Source organism: Salvelinus alpinus, chromosome 2, assembly GCF_045679555.1.
Source record: "Salvelinus alpinus chromosome 2, SLU_Salpinus.1, whole genome shotgun sequence".
Classification (NCBI taxonomy): Eukaryota; Metazoa; Chordata; class Actinopteri; order Salmoniformes; family Salmonidae; genus Salvelinus; species Salvelinus alpinus.
The window spans coordinates 57522750-57542404 of record NC_092087.1 but is presented as its reverse complement, the minus strand read 5'-3'; the positions used below and the strand labels follow the sequence as shown (position 1 = coordinate 57542404).

Genomic DNA, 19655 nt, shown 5'->3' with positions numbered 1-19655 from the left:
CTGAGGGATTTTTTAAGGAATGGTATGTCATTTGAATGTATTTTAACTTCATTATGGTATTTGGTATTGAAGTTCAAGTTTGAGTTACTTCTCAGGATGAAAGCCTAAGGATTCTACTTAATTATATTCCATACATTTCTAGAGACATAACTTCTTGGAGCTCTGCTCTCACTACCCTGTCATAAAAATACATTTACATTTTGGTAATTTTGCAGACACTCTTATACAGAGCGACTAACAGTCAAACGCACAGGGCTCAGTCATTGACAACTGAGGTGCAATATTTTTTAGGAATGACATTTCAAGCATGTTACAAACATTAGCAGTCAAGAAACATTTGATTAAGTTGAATGAGATCTTACTAAGAAAGAGCTGATGCAAAAAGCTGAATTTATGATGTCTCCCATGCCCTTGGTTCTTGAAAGCAGTATTATGTGCCTCTATATCCCACAACTGAATTTGACTATGTGTTGTATGCTGACATACAAACATTGCCTGCAGCTACTTGAATGTGAGTGGAATCTCTAAGTTGTGTGTCTAGCAGACAAGCACAATGCAAGGCACTGGGAGAGATGCCATCAACCCGGGCAATGCAACAATGGAAATTGGCTGCAGATATCCCACCAGGGAATATAATTGCATTAGTCAGCAGCACACAGCTCCCACTATTTGACCAGAGAGTTGACTCTTTGCATTATCATCTCGTTCAGTGAGTCTGGGATCGGTATGAAAATATATACAGATGGAAATTGCACTGAAAGGAAGGGAAATTCACAACTTTCTCTGATTTAGAATTTTCTTTTTCTGTTTTGAAATCTCTGAGGATGTTAAGAATTCCAATTGAGTTCCGGGTTTATACTGCCCGTGGTATATTGCCATGCTATTTTTTGCCAGGTTCTTGGAGAAACATACCTAGAAAGGTCATGTTTGGGGTAAGGTGGTAAATATACTATCGTTCAAAAGTTTGGGGTCACGTAGAAATGTCCTTGTTTTTTTAAGAAAAGCAGTACATCAACAGTGAAAAGGCGGCTCCGGGATGCTGGCCTTCTAGGCAGAGTTCCTCTGTCCAGTGTCTGTTCTTTTACCCATCTTAATCTTTTCTTTTCATTGGCCAGTCTGAGATATGGCTTTTTCTTTGCAAATCTGCCTAGAAGGCCAGCATCCCGGAGTCACCTCATTACTGTTGACGTTGAGACTGGTGTTTTGCGGGTACTATTTAATGTAGCTGCCAGTTGAGGACTTGTGAGGCGTCTGTTTCTCAAACTAGACACTCTAATGTACTTGTCCTCTTGCTCAGTTGTGCACCGGCGCCTCCCACTCTTTTTATTCTGGTTAGGGCCAGTTTGCGCTGTTCAGTGAAGGGAGTAGTACACAGCGTTGTACGAGATCTTCAGTTTATTGGCAATTTCTCGCATGGAATAGCCTTCCTTTTTCAGAACAAGAGTAGACTATCGAGTTTCAGAAGAAAGTTATTTTGTTTCTGGACATTTTGAGCCTGTAATCGAACCCACAAATGCTGATGCTCCAGATACTCAACTAGTCTAAAGAAGGCCAGTTATATTGCTTCTTTAATGGGCCTCTCTACGCCTATGTAGATATTCCATAAAAAAGTTGCCGTTTCCAGCTACAATAGTCATTTACAACATTAACAATGCCTACACTGTATTTCTGATCAATTTGATGTTATTTTAATGGACAAAAAACTTGCTTTTCTTTCAAAAACAAGGACATTTCTAAAGTGACCCCAAACTTTTGAACGGTAGTGTATATTTATGGCATTGTTAAAGCGTCAGAACTTCACAAAATGCTCACTCACATCACATGAAGAGAAGTCATAAGATTGTTTTGGTTTTCTATCTTAAATCCACTCCTCCTCGACTGCCAGTGAAAGGCGAGCACAGGCTTTTTCACCGTAACATTCTTCAGTGGTGTGTGCCTTCATTCTGGCCCCCATATATTATTCATTTTAATACAGCTCAGCTGTAATGATATAAGCATGGAGGCACAGAAGTGACACAATCTACTCTATCAAGACGAGCTGAGAGGGTGAAATGGAATGTGCCGCACTTGTGCCTCTAATAGAGTGCTTAACTGAAGTTGATATTCGCTACTAGAGAAGATTTAGCAGGCTATCACATATGAGAGCTAAGCGCTAACGTGACCTTTCCCTTTCGGCGTCTCTCTCTCCCTCCATATCCCCCCCCTCTCTCTCTTTCTCTCATATCAGGACTGATTCGGACGGCCGTGGCAGATCTGGACCGGGAGAAGCAGGATCGCTACGAGCTGGTCGTCAAGGCAACCGACATGGCAGGCCAAATGGGCGGTCTCTCCGGCTCCACCACAGTGACCATAGTTATCACAGATGTTAATGACAACCCACCACGCTTTCCGCAGAGTGAGTCACTCTCTTATTAAGAGGCGGGACGAGATATATGCTTGCAGTGCACTTACACCCATCAGTAATATAAGTATCAGTCTACATGGAGTGTCCAGAAGCACTTGGAGAAAATAATTTCACTTATATTTATCCACAGGTCTAACACTTGGCTTAGAAGGGTTAGGCAATTAACTTATGAAAGTGGTTTTGGGAGTTTCCATATGTCTGCATATGATAAGACACAGAATCAATGGAGCTGATTAACCATTTTTTTTATTCCAATAGTATGGATTTAGGCTGTTGACATTCGTAATGTATCAGCTGGAGAAAGGTCAAAGGCCGTAATGGAACCCGGTTATCAATATACAGGGTCCTGTTTGAATACTTCAGAAATATGCATCCTTCCTTCATACCTTTCTTGAAGTACTAACAGATCTGAACTGGTGAAATGAATAGGTTGCTGACCTTGCTTAAGCTTATCCAATCACGTATAGATATCTGCTAAGCTTATGGAAACAAGGAAGGAAGGATATCTGTCTAAATAATTTAAACAGGGCCTTGGGAAAATAAAAAGCTGCAACATTTTCCTGCAATTTAGAATTCTGATACTTTTCTTTTTTATTTCTCAGTGTATTTTATAAATTAAACTCAAGTGAACAAACTTGAGCCAAAGCAGTACAATACAACAGCAAGAAATAGACAAATTCCAATTCACAATGGACATATAAATATGTATTGTACATTTCACATTGGTCCTCAGTAAAAGGATGAGGATGTCTTCGACATGTGTTTCCTGGTGAAACAAAATATTACCTATGACACTAGTGTAACGATCTTCTTCATCTGATGAACAGGATAGATCGGACCAAAACGCAGCGTGGTAAGTGTCCATGTTAATATATTATAACTGAACACAAAATAACAAAGTGAAACAACGAAAATCTAAACAGTCCTGAAAGGTGACACAACACAAAACAGGAAACAACTACCCACAAACACGAGGTGGGAAAAGGCTACCAAAGTATGGTTCTCAATCAGAGACAACGATAGACAGCTGCCTCTGATTGGGAACCAGACCAGGCCAAACACATAGAAAATAAAACATAGAAAAAACAACATAGAATGCCCACCCCAACTCACGCCCTGACCAAACCAAAATAGAGACATAAAAAAGGAACTAAGGTCAGGGCGTGACAACTAGCACATGATTCAGAAACGTTAAGAACCTTTTCTAGTGTATACTTGACGTCTTAGTGGAACTAAAAGTGTAGTTATCTTGTAAACCACATTTTTATTTTATTTTATTTTTATTTCACCTTTATTTAACCAGGTAGGCTAGTTGAGAACAAGTTCTCATTTGCAACTGCGACCTGGCCAAGATAAAGCATAGCAGTGTGAACAGACAACACAGAGTTACACATGGAGTAAACAATAAACAAGTCAATAACATGGTAGAAAAAAAGAGAATCTATATACAATGTGTGCAAAAGGCATGAGGTAGGCAATAAATCGAATACAATTTAGCAGATTAACACTGGAGTGATAAATCATCAGATGATCATGTGCAAGAAGAGATACTGGTGTGCAAAAGAGCAGAAAAGTAAATAAATAAAAGCAGTATGGGGGGTGAGGTAGGTAAATTGGGTGGGTAGTTTACAGATGGACTATGTACAGCTGCAGCGATCGGTTAGCTGCTCGGATAGCAGATTTTTAAAGTTGTTGAGGGAGATAAAAGTCTCCAACTTCAGAGACATGCACAATACCAGCACATGGTTTGTTAATCAAATCAAATATATTTATAAAGCCCTTCTTACATCAGCTGATATCTCGAAGTGCTGTACAGAAACCCAGCCTAAAACCCAAAACAGCAAGCAATGCAGGTGTAGAAGCACGGTGGCTAGGAAAAACTCCCTTGAAAGGCCAGAACCTAGGAAGAAACCTAGAGAGGAACCAGGCTATGAGGGGTGGCCAGTCCTCTTCTGGCTGTGCCGGGTGGAGATTATATCAGAACATGACCAAGATGTTCAAATGTTCATAGATGACCAGCAGGGTCAAATAATAATAATAATAATATGGCCACCAAACTATTTACATGGACTCCATCCCCCCATCTTTGTTTTTATACTGCTGCTACTCACTGCTTATTGTCTATGCATACTCCCAATTCAATATTATACCAACAATTCCACAAATCCAATTTTAATTCAATTCCCTCATGTTTTCAGGCTGATTATGTCACTGTTCAGACAGCCTAGCTATACTGAACATATATAAATATAATTTGAAATGATTTAAAACAAATCCTTCAGTAAATGTTCTATACCAAGTGCATTAATTACATTAACTAGGAAATGTACAAATATTGAATTCCAATTCAATTCCAAAGATTTAAGGTTTTATGATTACAACTCAATGACAAACAGTCAAATTCCAATTCCATAATTTGAAGATTGTTGAAATTCGAATGTAATTCTCCACTTCATGAGTGAAATCAAGAATTGAAATGGAATTGATTCCAACCCTGGTGAATAGTAGCAGTGAGTGTTTTTCCTCATTTCCCATTCTTATGAGATGAACAACATTACTTTTATTAAACCTATCAGATAACTGTCTTGAGTTTAAGTGTGTTGTACTTGATTTATTCTCTTCCAGTCATGACACTCTAGTCTCTTCATCTCACATAACCTGATTTAGTCCATCTCTTGGCTGTCGCCTATAGGAGTTTTTTCTGCTCTATAACTTCTTAGCCATTTCAAAATACTGTATGGGGGTCGAGGATACATAGTTTTATTCGAAAAGCATAGGATTATGGCCTCCTGAGTGGCACAGTGGTCTAAGGCACTGCATCACAGTGTTATGGTGTCACTACAGCCTGGGGTTCAATCACAGGCTGTGTCATCCCATTACAATTGGCCCAGCATTGTCCGGGTTAGGGGAGGGTTTGGCCGGGGGGGCTTTACTTGGCTCATCGCACTCTAGTGACTCCTTGTGGTGGGCTGGGTGCCTGCAGGATGACTGAGGTCATCAGTTGAACAGTGTTTCCTCCGACACATTGGTGCAGCTGGCTAAGCGAGCGGGTGTTAAGAAGTGCGGTTAGTTGGGTCATGTTTCAGAGGACGCATGACTCGACCTTCGCCTCTCCCGAGCCCGTTGGGAAGTTGCAGTGATGAGACAAGTTCGTAATCACGAAAAAAGGGGTAAACCTTTTTTTACATGGGATTGTGCGACATGTGCAACTGTTTTATTTATCTGTGTCCCACATGGTTGAGGTGAATTCTATTTAAATTCAGTCCATTCAGGAAGTAAAATCCCAGTTCCAATTCCATTTTGTTCTCATAGAGAATCATTGAGGAGAATTAGATATTCTGTTTTGAATTTACCCCAATGCTGGTATCCCACACAAAATGTGGCTTTGTGCAGTGGTCCAAAGAAAGTTAGTCTATTTAGAAAATTCTACAGGAGAGTATTGAAAGAGTTGCTCTATGTGGTGGCAGTAAACTCCATGTCCTGACAATTATCACCTGTGGGTCAGCATCTTTAATTAACAGACCTTAACATAAATGCATCATGCCTTGGTCTAAAACTGAGCGAAAAACCCAGTGCATGTATGTGTTTATTTGGATCCCCCTTTTGCAGCAGCTACTCTTCCCAAGGTCCACAAAAAAATACAAAACATTACAAGTAACAAAACACTGATACACTGATCGACAAAGACATTGACACAAATTTTAAATACAACTATATACAAACAATAACAACAAAAATGGTGTGTGTGTGTGCGCACGTGTCTGTTTGTCCCGTCACAGTCCCTGCCATTTCATTAGTTGTTTTTTAAAGTAAATGGAGATGGAAGGGAGTTTCATGCGATCATGGCTCTGTATAAAACTGTACGTTGCCATGGATTAGTTTTGGAGTAGGGGACTGTGAAGAGACCCCTGGTCACAGTAATATTTCTCATAGAAACTAGAAGAGAAGCCGTTCATCTCTCGTCAACCCTCAACCAGGAAAGACTGGCATGCATGTTGTTGATGTTAGTTCTGTACTGTATGTGCAGTTAAGGGCAAGGCGTGCTTCAGCTGCAGCTTTGTTATTTCTTTCTTTGCAGAACTTGACCATATTTTTGGACAGTAATCAAGATGGGACAAGACCAGAGCCTGAACAACTAGTACAGTTGATTTTTGTGTCAAAAACACAGAACATTTTTTTATAACAGACATACCCCTCCCCATCTTCACAAAAACTTTGTGCATATGACTTGCCGATTTATAATTGACCATCCTTTGTTATACCTAGAAGTTTAGCTTTCTCAACTTTGACATGTAGAGTGTGGAATCATCCACATACATAGTCATTCTAACTTTGTGTAAGACTAGTGGCAAATCATTTGGAAACATAGAGTAACGGCCCAAGGCAGCTGCCATGAGGGACACCAAACTGTGCATACTGTAGCTGATGTTAGAGAAACGTCCATTGAAGAATGCTCTCTGTGTTCTATAATAACTTTCCAACCATGTGATGGCATGTGATGTAAAGCTATAGCAAGTTTGTTTTTTCAGTAACAATTTATGATCAATCACTTCAAAGACTGCACTGAAATCTAACAAAATAGCTCCAACTATTTTATTATTATTTAAAAAAATTACCAGTCATCAGTCATCTGACTCAGTGCAGTACAAGTTGAGTGCCCTTCTCTATATGCATAGTGAAAGTCAGTAGATAAAAACTTCTTAGGGATAGCCCCCAATTTTCGCCTAAAATGACATACCCAAATCTAACTGCCTGTAGCTCAGGTCCTGAAGCAAGGATATGCATATTCTTGGTACCATTTGAAAGTAAACACTTTGAAGTTTGTGGAAATGTGAAAGGAATGTAGGAGAATATAACATAATAGATCTTGTAGAAGAAAATACAAAGAAAAAAACAACCGTTTAAAAAACATAAGAATTCTACCACCATCTTTGAAATGCAACAGAAAGGTCCCACATCTAGCCGTCAATCTGGTTGTATATTAGATGGTGGCCACAAGAGGGCAGCAGTGTATGTGCAAAGTTTCAGACTGATACAACATGACATTTAGTGTGAAGTCACCCAGGTACATTTCGGCAAATCGTGAAGGACGCATTTACATAAGATTTTTCTGCAAGAACATCGTCAAATTTGTATACTTGGTCTTTGATTTAGCTTTTCCAGTATTAGTAGCCATATTTTAAGTTCAACATTTGCAACACACCCAGTTTTCATAACTTCATAACTCTCCATATTCTTGCAATTGTTGTCCAAAAGGAAAAGGCTTGCTGTCGCACAAGTTTAGCAGCAAAATTGTGCGACAGATACGGGATTTCCGCATACTCCCGTAAAGCCCAGCTCATTGGCTATCTAGCTAACTTTGTTTGACCCCAATTGGTGCTTATTTTACAAAGTTACAGTCAATCAAGTGAAGACAGCCATGTCATCGGCGCGCCATGAAGGCGTCGCTCTCAGACCAAATTTGGTGTCCTATAAGATATACTACACTCCTAATGATATAGTGAAGTCTGGTTACGTTCTAGGATCTCTGAGGAATAAATACGAACGTAATTTGACTGGTTGAAACAACGTTTAGGGTTAGATTTTCACAGATTCCTTTCTTTGCAAATTGAATGAGTGGAAATACAAAATCGATTGTGCATGCAATATGGACCTTTTTAGGATATAAAAAAGGATTCTATCTAACAAAACGACACTTCATGTTATCTCTGGGACCCTTGGGATGATAATTCAGACCAATATTTCAGAATGTAAGTACACATTTCACCTTCAGAGGTGAATTTATCAAAACTATCACGGTGAAAAAAGTGTTTTGTTGTTAGGAGCTCTCCTCAATCAGTAGCATGGATTTTTTTTAGCAGTAATAGCTACCGTAAATTGGACAGTGAAGTTAAATTAACAAGAATGTAAGCTTTCAGCCGATATAAGACACTTATATGTACCAACATTTGTTGTTTCTCTAAAATCTGCGATCATGACACATGGCGCTGCATGATTTACAACTGCCCCGTTGACGGGACGACTATCCCTACTTTAACTTGTTCTCAGAAAAATAGCATTCTATTTGGTCAAACACAATCTTCTCCATTAGTTCACTAAGAACAGGCAGCAAACTGATTGTGTGGCAGTTAGAGCCAGCAAAGGGTGCTTTACTATTTTTAGGCAGTGGAGTTACTTTAGCTTCCTTCACGCCTGTGGACACACACATTCCTTTAGGCTTTGGTTAAAGATATAGCAAATAGGGCATTGAATCGTGAGTACCAATGGGATTATGGGTCAAACACTGGGGGTGGATGGATGCATGAGTCAGTAGGTTGTTGTCTCTACAGAATAAAGATCCTGGGTGAATTCTCTTTTTGCTGATTATGGAAGTGCTCATACATAGAGTAAATTGTGAGCTTATGTATTGAAGGCATTTGTCTTTCTTCCTCCTCCTACCATCCGTCTTCATCTACTTCTCTTCTTCCTCCCAAATATTATCTTCCTCCTCCTCATCTTCCTCCTTCTCCTCATCCTTTTCCCCCTCATGCTTCCCCTAATCTTCACCCTCCTCCACCTTCTCTCCTCTTCTTACACACATTTCTCCCTCTACCTTCTCCACCTCCCCACTCCTCTTCTTCAGAGATGTACCAGTTTTCGATGTCTGAGGGGGCAGCCGTGGGGACGCCGGTGGGGAGGGTGATCGCCACGGACGCAGACATGGGGGAGAACACAGACATGAGCTACCTGATCAAAGATGAGGAGGGTGGGGAACTCTTCAAAGTCACCACCGACAGTGATACGCAAGAGGCCATCATCACCATCAAAAAGGTGGGAGTAAAATAAAGTTTTACCACCTAATGGGTATAGTTAGGATTTGATAAGGATTGATCCTAGATCTATGTCTAGGGGTAACTTCTACACAAGGTTAGAGTAGGATAAAGTTGCCCCTAAACAATGATATAATATCAGTTTTGTGCTGATCCTAGATCTGTGTACTGGTAACTTCTACACAAGGTTAGAGTAGGATAAAGTTGCCTCTAAACAGTGATCTAAGATCTGTGCCTACATGAAGCAAAAGCTTACAGTACAAAACGTTCTACTTTCTGTAACAAAGAATGTGCCAGTAATGTGATAGTTCTGTGTTACATTTTGTAAAGCATATAGAAGTTCAGTCTATCGTCACAGCAATTACAAGTGTTAATTGCAGAATGATCCTTCTAATTCCTGATTGTCTTGATTCTATCTAATCTTAATTAAGTTGAACCAATCTGTTAATTGACTGTGTGGGAAGGAAATCATTACACTCTTTCACATCAGAACATTGTCATTAATCTTAACTGATTGCTTGGAAGGTAAAGATTTCATATACCAGAGACATTTGACAACCATTCACCTGGCAAACCACAGTGCCTTGCAAAAGTATTCACCCCCTTGGCGTTGTTTCTATTTTGTTGCTTTACAACCTGTAATTTAAATAGGATTTTATTTGGATTTCATGTAATGGACATACACAAAATAGTCCAAATTGGTAAAGTGAAATGAAAAAAAGGAAGAAAAAAATGCAGAAATATCCTAAACGGAAAAGTGGTGCGTTTGTATTCACCCCCTTTGCAATGAAGCCCCTAAATTAGATCTGGTGCAACCAATTACCGTCAGAGGTCACATAATTAGTTAGATTTCATACAGGTGATCTTTATTTAAGTATCACAAGATCTCAGTATATATAGACCTGTTCTGAAAGGCCCCAGAGTCTGCAACACCACTAAGCAAGGGGCACCACCAAGCAAGCGGCACTATGAAGACCAAGGAGCTCTCCAAACAGGTCAGGGACAAAGTTGTGGTGAAGTAGAGATCAGGGTTGGGTTATAAAAAAATATCTGAAACTTTGAACATCCCACGGAGCACAATTAAATCCATTATTAAAAATGGAAAGAATATGACAACAAATCTGCCAAGAGAGGGCCGCCCACCAAAACTCACGGACCAGGCAAGGAGGGCATTAATCAGAGAGGCAACAAAGAGACCCCTGAAGGAGCTGCAAAGCTCCACAGCGGAAATTGGAGAATCTGTCCATAGGACAACTTTAAGTTGTACACTCCACAGAGCTGGGCTTTACGGAAGAGTGGCCAGAAAAAAGTAAGCAAAAATGTTTGGTGTTCGCTAAAAGGCATGTGGGAGACTCCCCAAACATATGGAAGAAGGTACTCTGGTCAGATGAGACAAAAATGTAGCTTTTTGGCCATCAAGGAAAACGCTATGTCTGGCGCAAATCCAACACCTCTCATCACCCCGAGAACAACATCCCGACAGTGAAGCATGGTGGTGGCAGCATCATGCTGTGGAGATGTTTTTCATCGGCCAGGACTGGGAAACTGGTCGGAATTGAAGGAATGCTGGATGGTGCTAAATACAAAGACATTCTTGAGGGAAACCTGTTTCAGTCTTCCAGAGATTTGAGACTGGGACAGAGGTTCACCTTCCAGCAGGACAATGACCCTAAGCATACTGCTAAAGCAACCCTTGAATGGTTAAAGGGGGAACATTTAAATGTCTTGGAATGGCCTAGTCAAAGCCCAGACCTCAATCCAATTGAGAAACTGTGCTATGACTTAAAGATTGCTGTACACCAGCAGAACCCATACAACTTGAAGGAGCTGGAGCAGTTTTTCATTGAAGAATGAGCAAAAGTCCAAGAGACTTGCAGCTGTAATTGCTGCAAAAGATGGCTCTACAAAGTATTGACTTTGGGGGGGTGAATACTTATGAACCCTCAAGTTCTGTTTTTGTCTTATTTCTTGTTTGTTTCACATTCAAAAATATTTTGCATCTTCAAAGTGGTAGGCATGTTGTGTAAATCAAATGATACAAACCTCCCAAAAATCAATTTTTATGCCAGGTTGTAAGTCAACAAAATAGGAAAAATGCCAAGGAGATGAATACTTTCGCAAGCCACTGTACAGCTGCAGCATGATAGAATTAAATAGAATTAACTTTACTGTTCCTGAGGGGATCACGGTCTTAGACACACAGTGCTGCTGTACACAAAATAATCAATGTGCATTACAACCTCAACATAATACATGCATTGCACGTTACCCATATCATATACATTGTACATGTCTCGTACATACACATCAGACCTCTTCCCTTTTTCCACATTGTTACTTTATAGCCTTATTCTGAAATGGATTAAATAAAACAAATTCCTCATCAATCTAAACAAAATACCCAAAAATTTGTGTCGAGGCATAGATCTTGGGAAGGGTACCAAAACATTTCTGCAGCATTGACGGTACCCAAGAACACAGTGGCCTCCATCATTCTTAAATGGAAGATGCTTGGAACCACCTAGACTCTTCCGAAAGCTGGCCGTTCGGCCAAACTGAGCAATCGGGGGAGAAGGGCCTTGGTCAGGGAGGTGACCAAGTGACCAGACAGAGTTCCTCTGTGGAGATGAAAGAACCTTTCAGAAGGACTACCAACTCTGCAGCGCTCCACCAATCAGGCCATTGTGGTAGAGTGTCCAGACGGAAGCCACTCCTCAGTAAAAGGCACATGACCACAACAAAATTCTCTGGTCTGAGGAAACCAGGTTGAACTCTTTGGCCTGAATGCCAAGTGTCACGTCTGGAGGAAACCTGGCACCATCCCTACAGTGAAGCATGGTGATGGCAGCATCATGCTGTGGGGATGTTTTTCAGTGGCAGGGACTGGGAGACTAGTCAGGTTCTAAGGAAAGATGAATAGACCAAAGTACAGAGAGATTGTTGATGAAAACTTGCTCCAGAGCGCTCAGGACCTCAGACTGGGGTGAAAGTTCACCTTCCAACAGGACAACGACCCTAAGCACACAGCCAAGACAACGCAGGAGTGGCTTTGGTACAAGTCTCTGAATGTCCTTGAGTGGCCCAGCCAGAGTCCTGACTTGAACCCGATCGAACATCTCTGGAGAGACATGAAAGTAGCTGTGCAGCGATGCTCCCCATCCAACCTGACAGAGCTTGAGAGGATCTGCAGATAAGTATAGGAGAAACTCTCCAAATACAGGTGTTTCAAGCTTGTAGCGTCATACCCAAGAAGACTCAAGGCTGTAATCGCTGCCAAAGGAGCTTCAACAAAGTACTGAGTAAAGGGTCTGAATACTTATGCAAATGTGATATTAATACATTTGCAAACATTTCTAAAAATCTGTTTTTGTTTCGTCATTATTATTGGTTCGTCATTAAAAATACAATTCCATCCATTTTCGAATAAGGCTGTAACGTAACAAAACGTGGAAAATGTCAAGGGGCCTGTATACTTTCCGAATGCACCGTATACACTGAGTGTACCAAACATAATGAACACCTGTTCTTTCCATGACATAAACTGACCTGGTGAATCCAGGTGAAAGCTGTGATGCCTTATTGATGTTACTTGTTAAATCCAGTTCAATCAGTGTAGATGAAGGGGAGGAGACAGGTTAAAGAAGGATTTTTAAGCCTTGAGACAATTGAGACATGGATTGTGTATGTGTGCCATTCAGAGGGTGAATGGGCAAGACACAATATTTATTAAGTGCGTTTGAACGGGGTATGGTAGTAGGTGCCAAGCGCACTTGTTTGTGTCAAGAACTTCAACGCTGCTGGGTTTTTCACGCTCAATAGTTTCCTGTGTGTATCAAGAAGGTTCCACCACCCAATAGTGTTGGAAGCATTGTAGTCAACATGGACCAGCATCCTTGTGGGGGGGGGGTGAAACTCTATATTTGGAAGGTGTTCTTAATGTTTTCTACACCCAGTGTGTAATCTACTGTAAACTGCCCTTACACATTATGTCAGTGGCATACTACCACAGCTCAGATGTACTTATTGCTGTTTAGGTATGAAGGAGTGCTTATACCTGTTCAGCTTACACGTAGGCACCCTTTGTGACATGTCACTGCTTTAGCTCCTCTCTGTTTGTGCTCTGTTAAGGCATTGGACTTTGAGAGCAAGCGCACACACAACGTGGTGGTGGAGGCTGTCAACAAGCACGTAGACCCCCGCTTTTCGGAGCTGGGTTCTTTTCGGGACCAGACCATCGTGCGGGTCAGTGTAAACGACATTGATGAGCCGCCGGTCTTCCACCCTGCTGAGGGAACCATCTTGGAGGTCCAGGAGGATGCTAGGCTAGGGGCGCTGGTGGGCACTGTGACTGCCAAGGACCCGGACATGGAGAACGCACCTGTCAGGTATGGATCATGGATCCTACTGTGACAGCGTTTCCCAGTGTCCAAGTAGGCTACTGTGGCTATTTGATCATAATGTACAGTAAGCCTGTCAGGGTGGCTTACCATCAAAAATTATTGAGAAAATGCATCCCATAACATTTTCACTTGAAAATAGATATTCTATGATGCATCCTACAGTAGCAGCCATGTGTGGTGTTCAATGTTTTTAGTCACGTTGTATGATGCAAGAAACCATTTTACAAAATAAAATGCATTATTATTCCCATACCATTATTAGTACAGCGAATCAGACAAGCATGGAGGCTTTTCAACCCTCTGCCTATTGGCTTCTTCGTTTATTCAAGCCAGTCTCAAAATACAACACTGCCCGTTTAAGACAAACATTTCTTTACCTGACCCCATCTTCAAAGATGGGTAGAAATGTACACATTTTGTTCTCTTGTAGGAAGCCATCACTCACCTATTGCTGACCAGAAATTATCTAACTGGGCTAATAACTCAATATTTGATCTCAAAACAAACACCTCTACTCACGATATGTGCTCTGCCTAAAACAAAATCACGGACAAATAAGTATTGCATAGTTAGATTCGTTTTGGTATGTTGCGTTGAATGGAGCTAATATTCGGATGATTCGCTCACAATTACAGTAGAGAGAAACATTGATAGTGTAAACTAACAGGGCGAAACTCGTAAAGTTGAGTGAAGTTCAATCTTGTGCGTCTGCGCGGGCTGATATTTATTCTGCGTGGCAGTCCTGGGGGAGCTGCCATGCACGCACACAGTTTAGAGGGAACATTACCTATAAGAAGTCATAGAGATTGGCCTACACTCTTAGAAAAAAGGGTTCCAAAAAGGTTATTCTGCTGTCCCCCATAGGAGAACCCTTTTGAGAACCCAAAAGGGTTCTTACCTGGAACCAAAAAGGGTTCTTCAAAGGGTTCGCCTACGGGAACGGCCGAAGAACCATTTTAGGTTTTTGATGTTTTATTTTATTTAACTAGGCAAGTCAGTTAAGAACAAATTCTTATTACATAACGATGGCCTACCCCGGCCAAATCCTCCCCTAACCCGGATGACGCTGGGCCAAATGGGACTCCCGATCACGACCGGTTGTGATACAGTCCAGGATCGAACCAGGGTCTGTAGTGACACCTCTAGCACTGAGATGCAGTACCTTAGACAGCTGCACCACTCGGGAGCACCTTTTTTTCTAAGAGTGTATAATAAGGCATTCTATTAGTATAATGTATGGTTCACCAGTAAAGAAGTAGAACTTTCAACAAATAGAAACGTGTTTATACTGTAGCTACAAATGACCCTTCTTTATTTGTGCAAATTCATGTAAAATTAAAGACCCGCTAATAAGGACTACATTTATAAACAAGTAATTATAAGATATTCACTAACACTGCTGATGCAAATGTCCTCTTATATCAACAAACACACGTTGAGATGAGCCCCCATAGAAACAACCATCCCAGTTTGTCATGGAGCGTACATGGACTTTGGGACTGACATTTCAATCAAAACAATGGCAATAAACGCACTATGGGAAGACACCACTTCATCACGGCAATATATATCATGAATACATTGATTCATCCATTTTATTACCGAAAGGGCTACCGCATTGACTGATGACCGTGCTAGAGGGTTCATCAATATCTCACACCGCTTTGAGTTCGATCAGATCCCTATTTATGAGCAAAATGATATTATTTTGTGCCAGAGCCTCTTAGGTCTTTGGTGGGAGAATAAAAGAGGCTAGTCGAGTGCGATGAACAGAGCTTCACGTACACCGGCACACACGGGCTGTTCAAATTACCTGTATTAAAAATGCATGAGGCTGAACTGAAAGTGCTCCAGGTGTAGCAAAGTACAACACAATGGCAGTGCCGCCGCTTGAGTGTTGGCGCGGTGCCATGCCCATCTGTACCACTTTAATCATCTCTATTGGATGGAACTAACCCAGGTGCACGGTGCCTAGGGTCCATCGCTCTCCCACACCCCTGCCACCCTGCACCAACTGGGCATTGGTGGCCACTTGCTGGGACTAGCTGTACCAAGGGGCTAAGAGGCCCAGAGGAATGAACACATAATCTGGACACAAAAGCTGACCAAGTTTTTCTTTCTTTAGCTCTTTATCGACTGGGGAAGCTGTAATGGCGTCTTGAAACTGACGTGTATGGGTAGTTGTGTTGTCAAAACAATTTAGTGGCATACTGTATCTTATTAGTGCTTCCCAGTTCCCTGGAAATGTGTACTTCTCCCTGAATATATTAGAGTGCTGACAATTGCAATTGCTATAGAATGTATTGGTAACATCTCCATAATTTCGCCTCAACACCTTCAATATCACTTTCGAATGCCGAAATATAATTTTATGTAATCTACATCAATATTGTGTAGGTGGCAGTGTGTCCCCAATTCTTGCATAAATAAAACATATTTTAATGATAGCTTTTCAAGTTTAGTTATACCGTTTATTAATATAGTATGTTTGGTATGAACATTGCAGCTACGATTCAGATTCAGAACCTACGGAACAGCAAGAGGAACTGCCCCTCCCTACCTTCAGACTATGCTCAAACCCTACATTCCAACCCGAGCACTCCGTTCTGCCACCTCAGGTCTCTTGGCCATCAAAACCCCTACGGGAGGGCAGCGCCCGCTCGGCTCAGTCCAAGCTCTTCTCTGTTCTGGCACCCCAATGGTGGAATCAGCTTTCCCCTGAAGCTAGGACAGCAGAGTCCCTGCCCATCTTCCTGAAAACATCTGAAACCCTACCTCTTCAAATAGTATCTTAAATAATCCTCCTCCTCATCTCGAAATAAAAAAAATAAAAACCTGAACCAGCAGACGCGCTTGACGAGATGAGGAGAGGATTAGAGATGAGGAGGAGGATTATTCAGATGCAGTTTAGAGGGAACATTGCCTATTGGGGGGGGGGGGGGGGGCTACTTTATTGAGGAAAAATGTACTTTCTATGCCTGTGATATGTAGTTGTCCCACTTAGCTATCTTAATATGAATGCAGTAACTGTAAGTCGCTCTGGATAAGAGCATCTGCTAAATGACTAAAATGTAAAATGTGGAACAGGCAGACTAATGTAATATGACTAGAATAATCTAACTGTGGATGCAGTATGCTCTCCAAACCTAGGCTATAAGAAGCTCATCTCACTGTAGCCCTTTTGGCAATCTTATATGGCATGTACAAAGACCCGACCAATCCCTTTGATGAGCTTTTTGTGGAAAAGGTAGAAAAAGAAACTGATGATCCTCATAATATTTAATTAAAGTCCCGATGGGCATACAAGCCGACTGAAAAAGAAGAGAAACTACTCATCGTATTTTGTTGGCTCTGTACTCTCCTGAATGGTCCTTGAGTAGCCAACCACAAGGATGTGCAAATGTATTTTGGTTTCATTGGAGTGCAGCATTAAATATTAATTATGTTTTTTTCTCCAGCAAGGGCTGAAACCGCAGACATGTTTGGGGACAAATGTGCAGTAGGGAAACAAGCACATCGGCTAAATGCATCATTATTTTCAGCGTCTTTTGAGTCTGGCTCACATTTTCCCACTTGAAAATGCTAATGTGAAGCCATAACCTGATGTCAAATGCAACTGGCAATATCCCCATGGGCCACAGTGTTAGGGCACCACTAAAAAAGAATTGCAGATGGACTCCCCATTCAATTATGTATTCCCCTTTTTCTCATTCTCCCTACCAGGTACTCCATTGACCGGAGTACGGACCAGGAGCAGATCTTCCACATTGATCCAGTGTCGGGTGCCATCACGCTGGGCAATATTCTGGACCGAGAGACGGCTGGCTGGCACAACATTACTGTGATGGCAGTGGAAGCAGGTAAACACTACAGTACTATAAATAATGTTGTATTGCATGGTATGCATAGAAAGACATAACATATTATAAGCCTTATATAACTAAGCAATAAAGCCTAAGGAAGTGTGGCGATATAAATATATGGCCAATATAACACGACTAAGGGCTGTTCTTAGGCAAGATGCAACACGGAGTGCCTGGATACAACACTTAGTCGTGGTATATTGGCCATATAGCACAAACCCTTGAGGTGCCTTATTGCTATTATAAACCTACCAACATAATTAGAACAATAAACAAGTAATTTTTGCGTCATACCTGTGGTATATTTAAGCAATAAGGCCCGATGGGGTGTGGTATATGGCCAATATACCACGGCTAAGGGCTGTTCTTGTTGCGGAGTGCCTGGATACAGCACTTAGCCGTGGTATATTGTGCATATACCACAAAGCCCCGAGGTGCCTTATTGCTATTATAAACTGGTTTCCAATGTAATTAGATCAGTAAAAATAAATGCTTTGTCATACCAGTGGTATACGGTCTGATATACCACGGCTGTCAGCCAATCAGCATTCAGGGCTCGAACCACCCAATTTATAATGTCTGATATACAATAGCTTTCAGACAATCAGCATCCAGAACCCAAACTACCCAGTTTATAAGATATTGTAAAGGCTCATACAGTACATGCTTCTAACAAGTTTAAAGAATTATACCTGGATGTTTTAAGTAAAGTGTTTTTAAGAATCGTTAATAAGCCTTTGATGGAGAGGCAGACACAGGGCCATGATACATAACACTGTCATGAGAATGACATAGCATATGTCATAACAGTTTATAACACCCAGCCCTGCCCCTATAATAACTGACATAATACTAGCCTGAAGCTTGTTTGTTTTCTTTTTTCAAATATCAATGGGCCTAACGTGATGTGATTATTATGATATTGATATGGAATCACAGTTGACAGACAAATATCAGCGTCCAACCAAGCTGTCACATAATCCAAAATGAAAGCAGAACACATGTAACATTGTTTTGTCTCGCCTAATGCTTTTTCATTTGCAAAGAAAATGAAGAATGTAATAACCTGACTGTGGAGTAGCTGGTGACAAGCTATTCTTATACCCTAAAGACTAAACTTAGTGGAGGAAAGAGAGACGGGCATTCACTCAGTACTTTTTCTAATCTTCGACAGATGTGATTTTGGGATTTTATTCAAAGCACAAGAGATTGCATTCTGCATCTGGCTAGTAATACCTACCTGTCCACACTGGATGAAAGAAAGTATTACAGCAGAACCACACTGAATTCTACATCTCTTGGTATTTGTGTTTCTCCCCTAAAGGTGCAACATGCAGAAATCGGTCCGCAATTTCCTGGTTGCAAAAATTCGAATAGTTGGCCTAATTTCAGTGTATGTGACAAAACAAGCAATGTATAGCGTAGAGAATTATTGTACCATCTAAACAGCTGTGAAATATATGTTCAATAACCAAAAATATTGTATTTTCAGCTGTTTGAAGCTGGTGTACAAAACCCAAAGTAAAAGACTCAAAAACGAAACTTAAAGCTACAATATGTAACTTTTTGGATGACTCGACCAAATTCACATAGAGGTGTGATTAAAAGATCTGTCATTCTCATTGAAAGCAAGTCTAAGACGCAGGAGATCTGTTCTATGTGTTCTCTTTCTATGCTTTGTATGCTTTTTGCATCTTTTACTTTTGATTTTGTACACCAGCTTCAAACAGCTGGAAATACAATATTTCTGGTTATGGAAAATGTATTGTATTTCACATTTCTTTTTTTGCTGAGTTTACATACAGTATCTACATCAAATACCTTGTACCTCTTTACATTGATCTGGTACTGGTACTCCCTGTATATAGCTCCTTTCTAGTGTATTTTATTCCTGTTGTGTTAACATTGTATTTGATTTGAACTTCTTATGCAAACATGGAGCAAATTTTTATTCAGGAGTCTTTCAGTATCTGCTTGGAGCTGTAATTCTCAATATAAAAAATAGTTTGCTTTTGTGCTCTTCCTCTTTGTGCATTATGTCATAGGCATATTTTAATGTTAATTGACCATTCAAGGGTGTGAGACAGTAATTTCAGCCCATAGCAAGCATATACACAGGGCCCTTCCTTGCATCTAAAAAAAAAAGCCCAGACAAACAAAGTCGATGGTTGATTTCATC

General features: G+C 40.8%; 1 protein-coding gene across 2 annotated transcripts in view; it reads left to right on the top strand.

The window, feature by feature from the left end:
* LOC139565532 (cadherin-22-like) overlaps nucleotides 1-19655 on the top strand; it is a 316857-nt gene that overhangs the window by 234791 nt on the left and 62411 nt on the right. For both annotated transcript variants that reach the window (XM_071385969.1, XM_071385959.1), the window contains 4 exons: nucleotides 2228-2395; nucleotides 9027-9214; nucleotides 13342-13598; nucleotides 17337-17473. In XM_071385969.1, the coding sequence (XP_071242070.1) occupies nucleotides 2228-2395; nucleotides 9027-9214; nucleotides 13342-13598; nucleotides 17337-17473 (750 nt within the window). The remainder of the gene's footprint in view (nucleotides 1-2227; nucleotides 2396-9026; nucleotides 9215-13341; nucleotides 13599-17336; nucleotides 17474-19655) is intronic.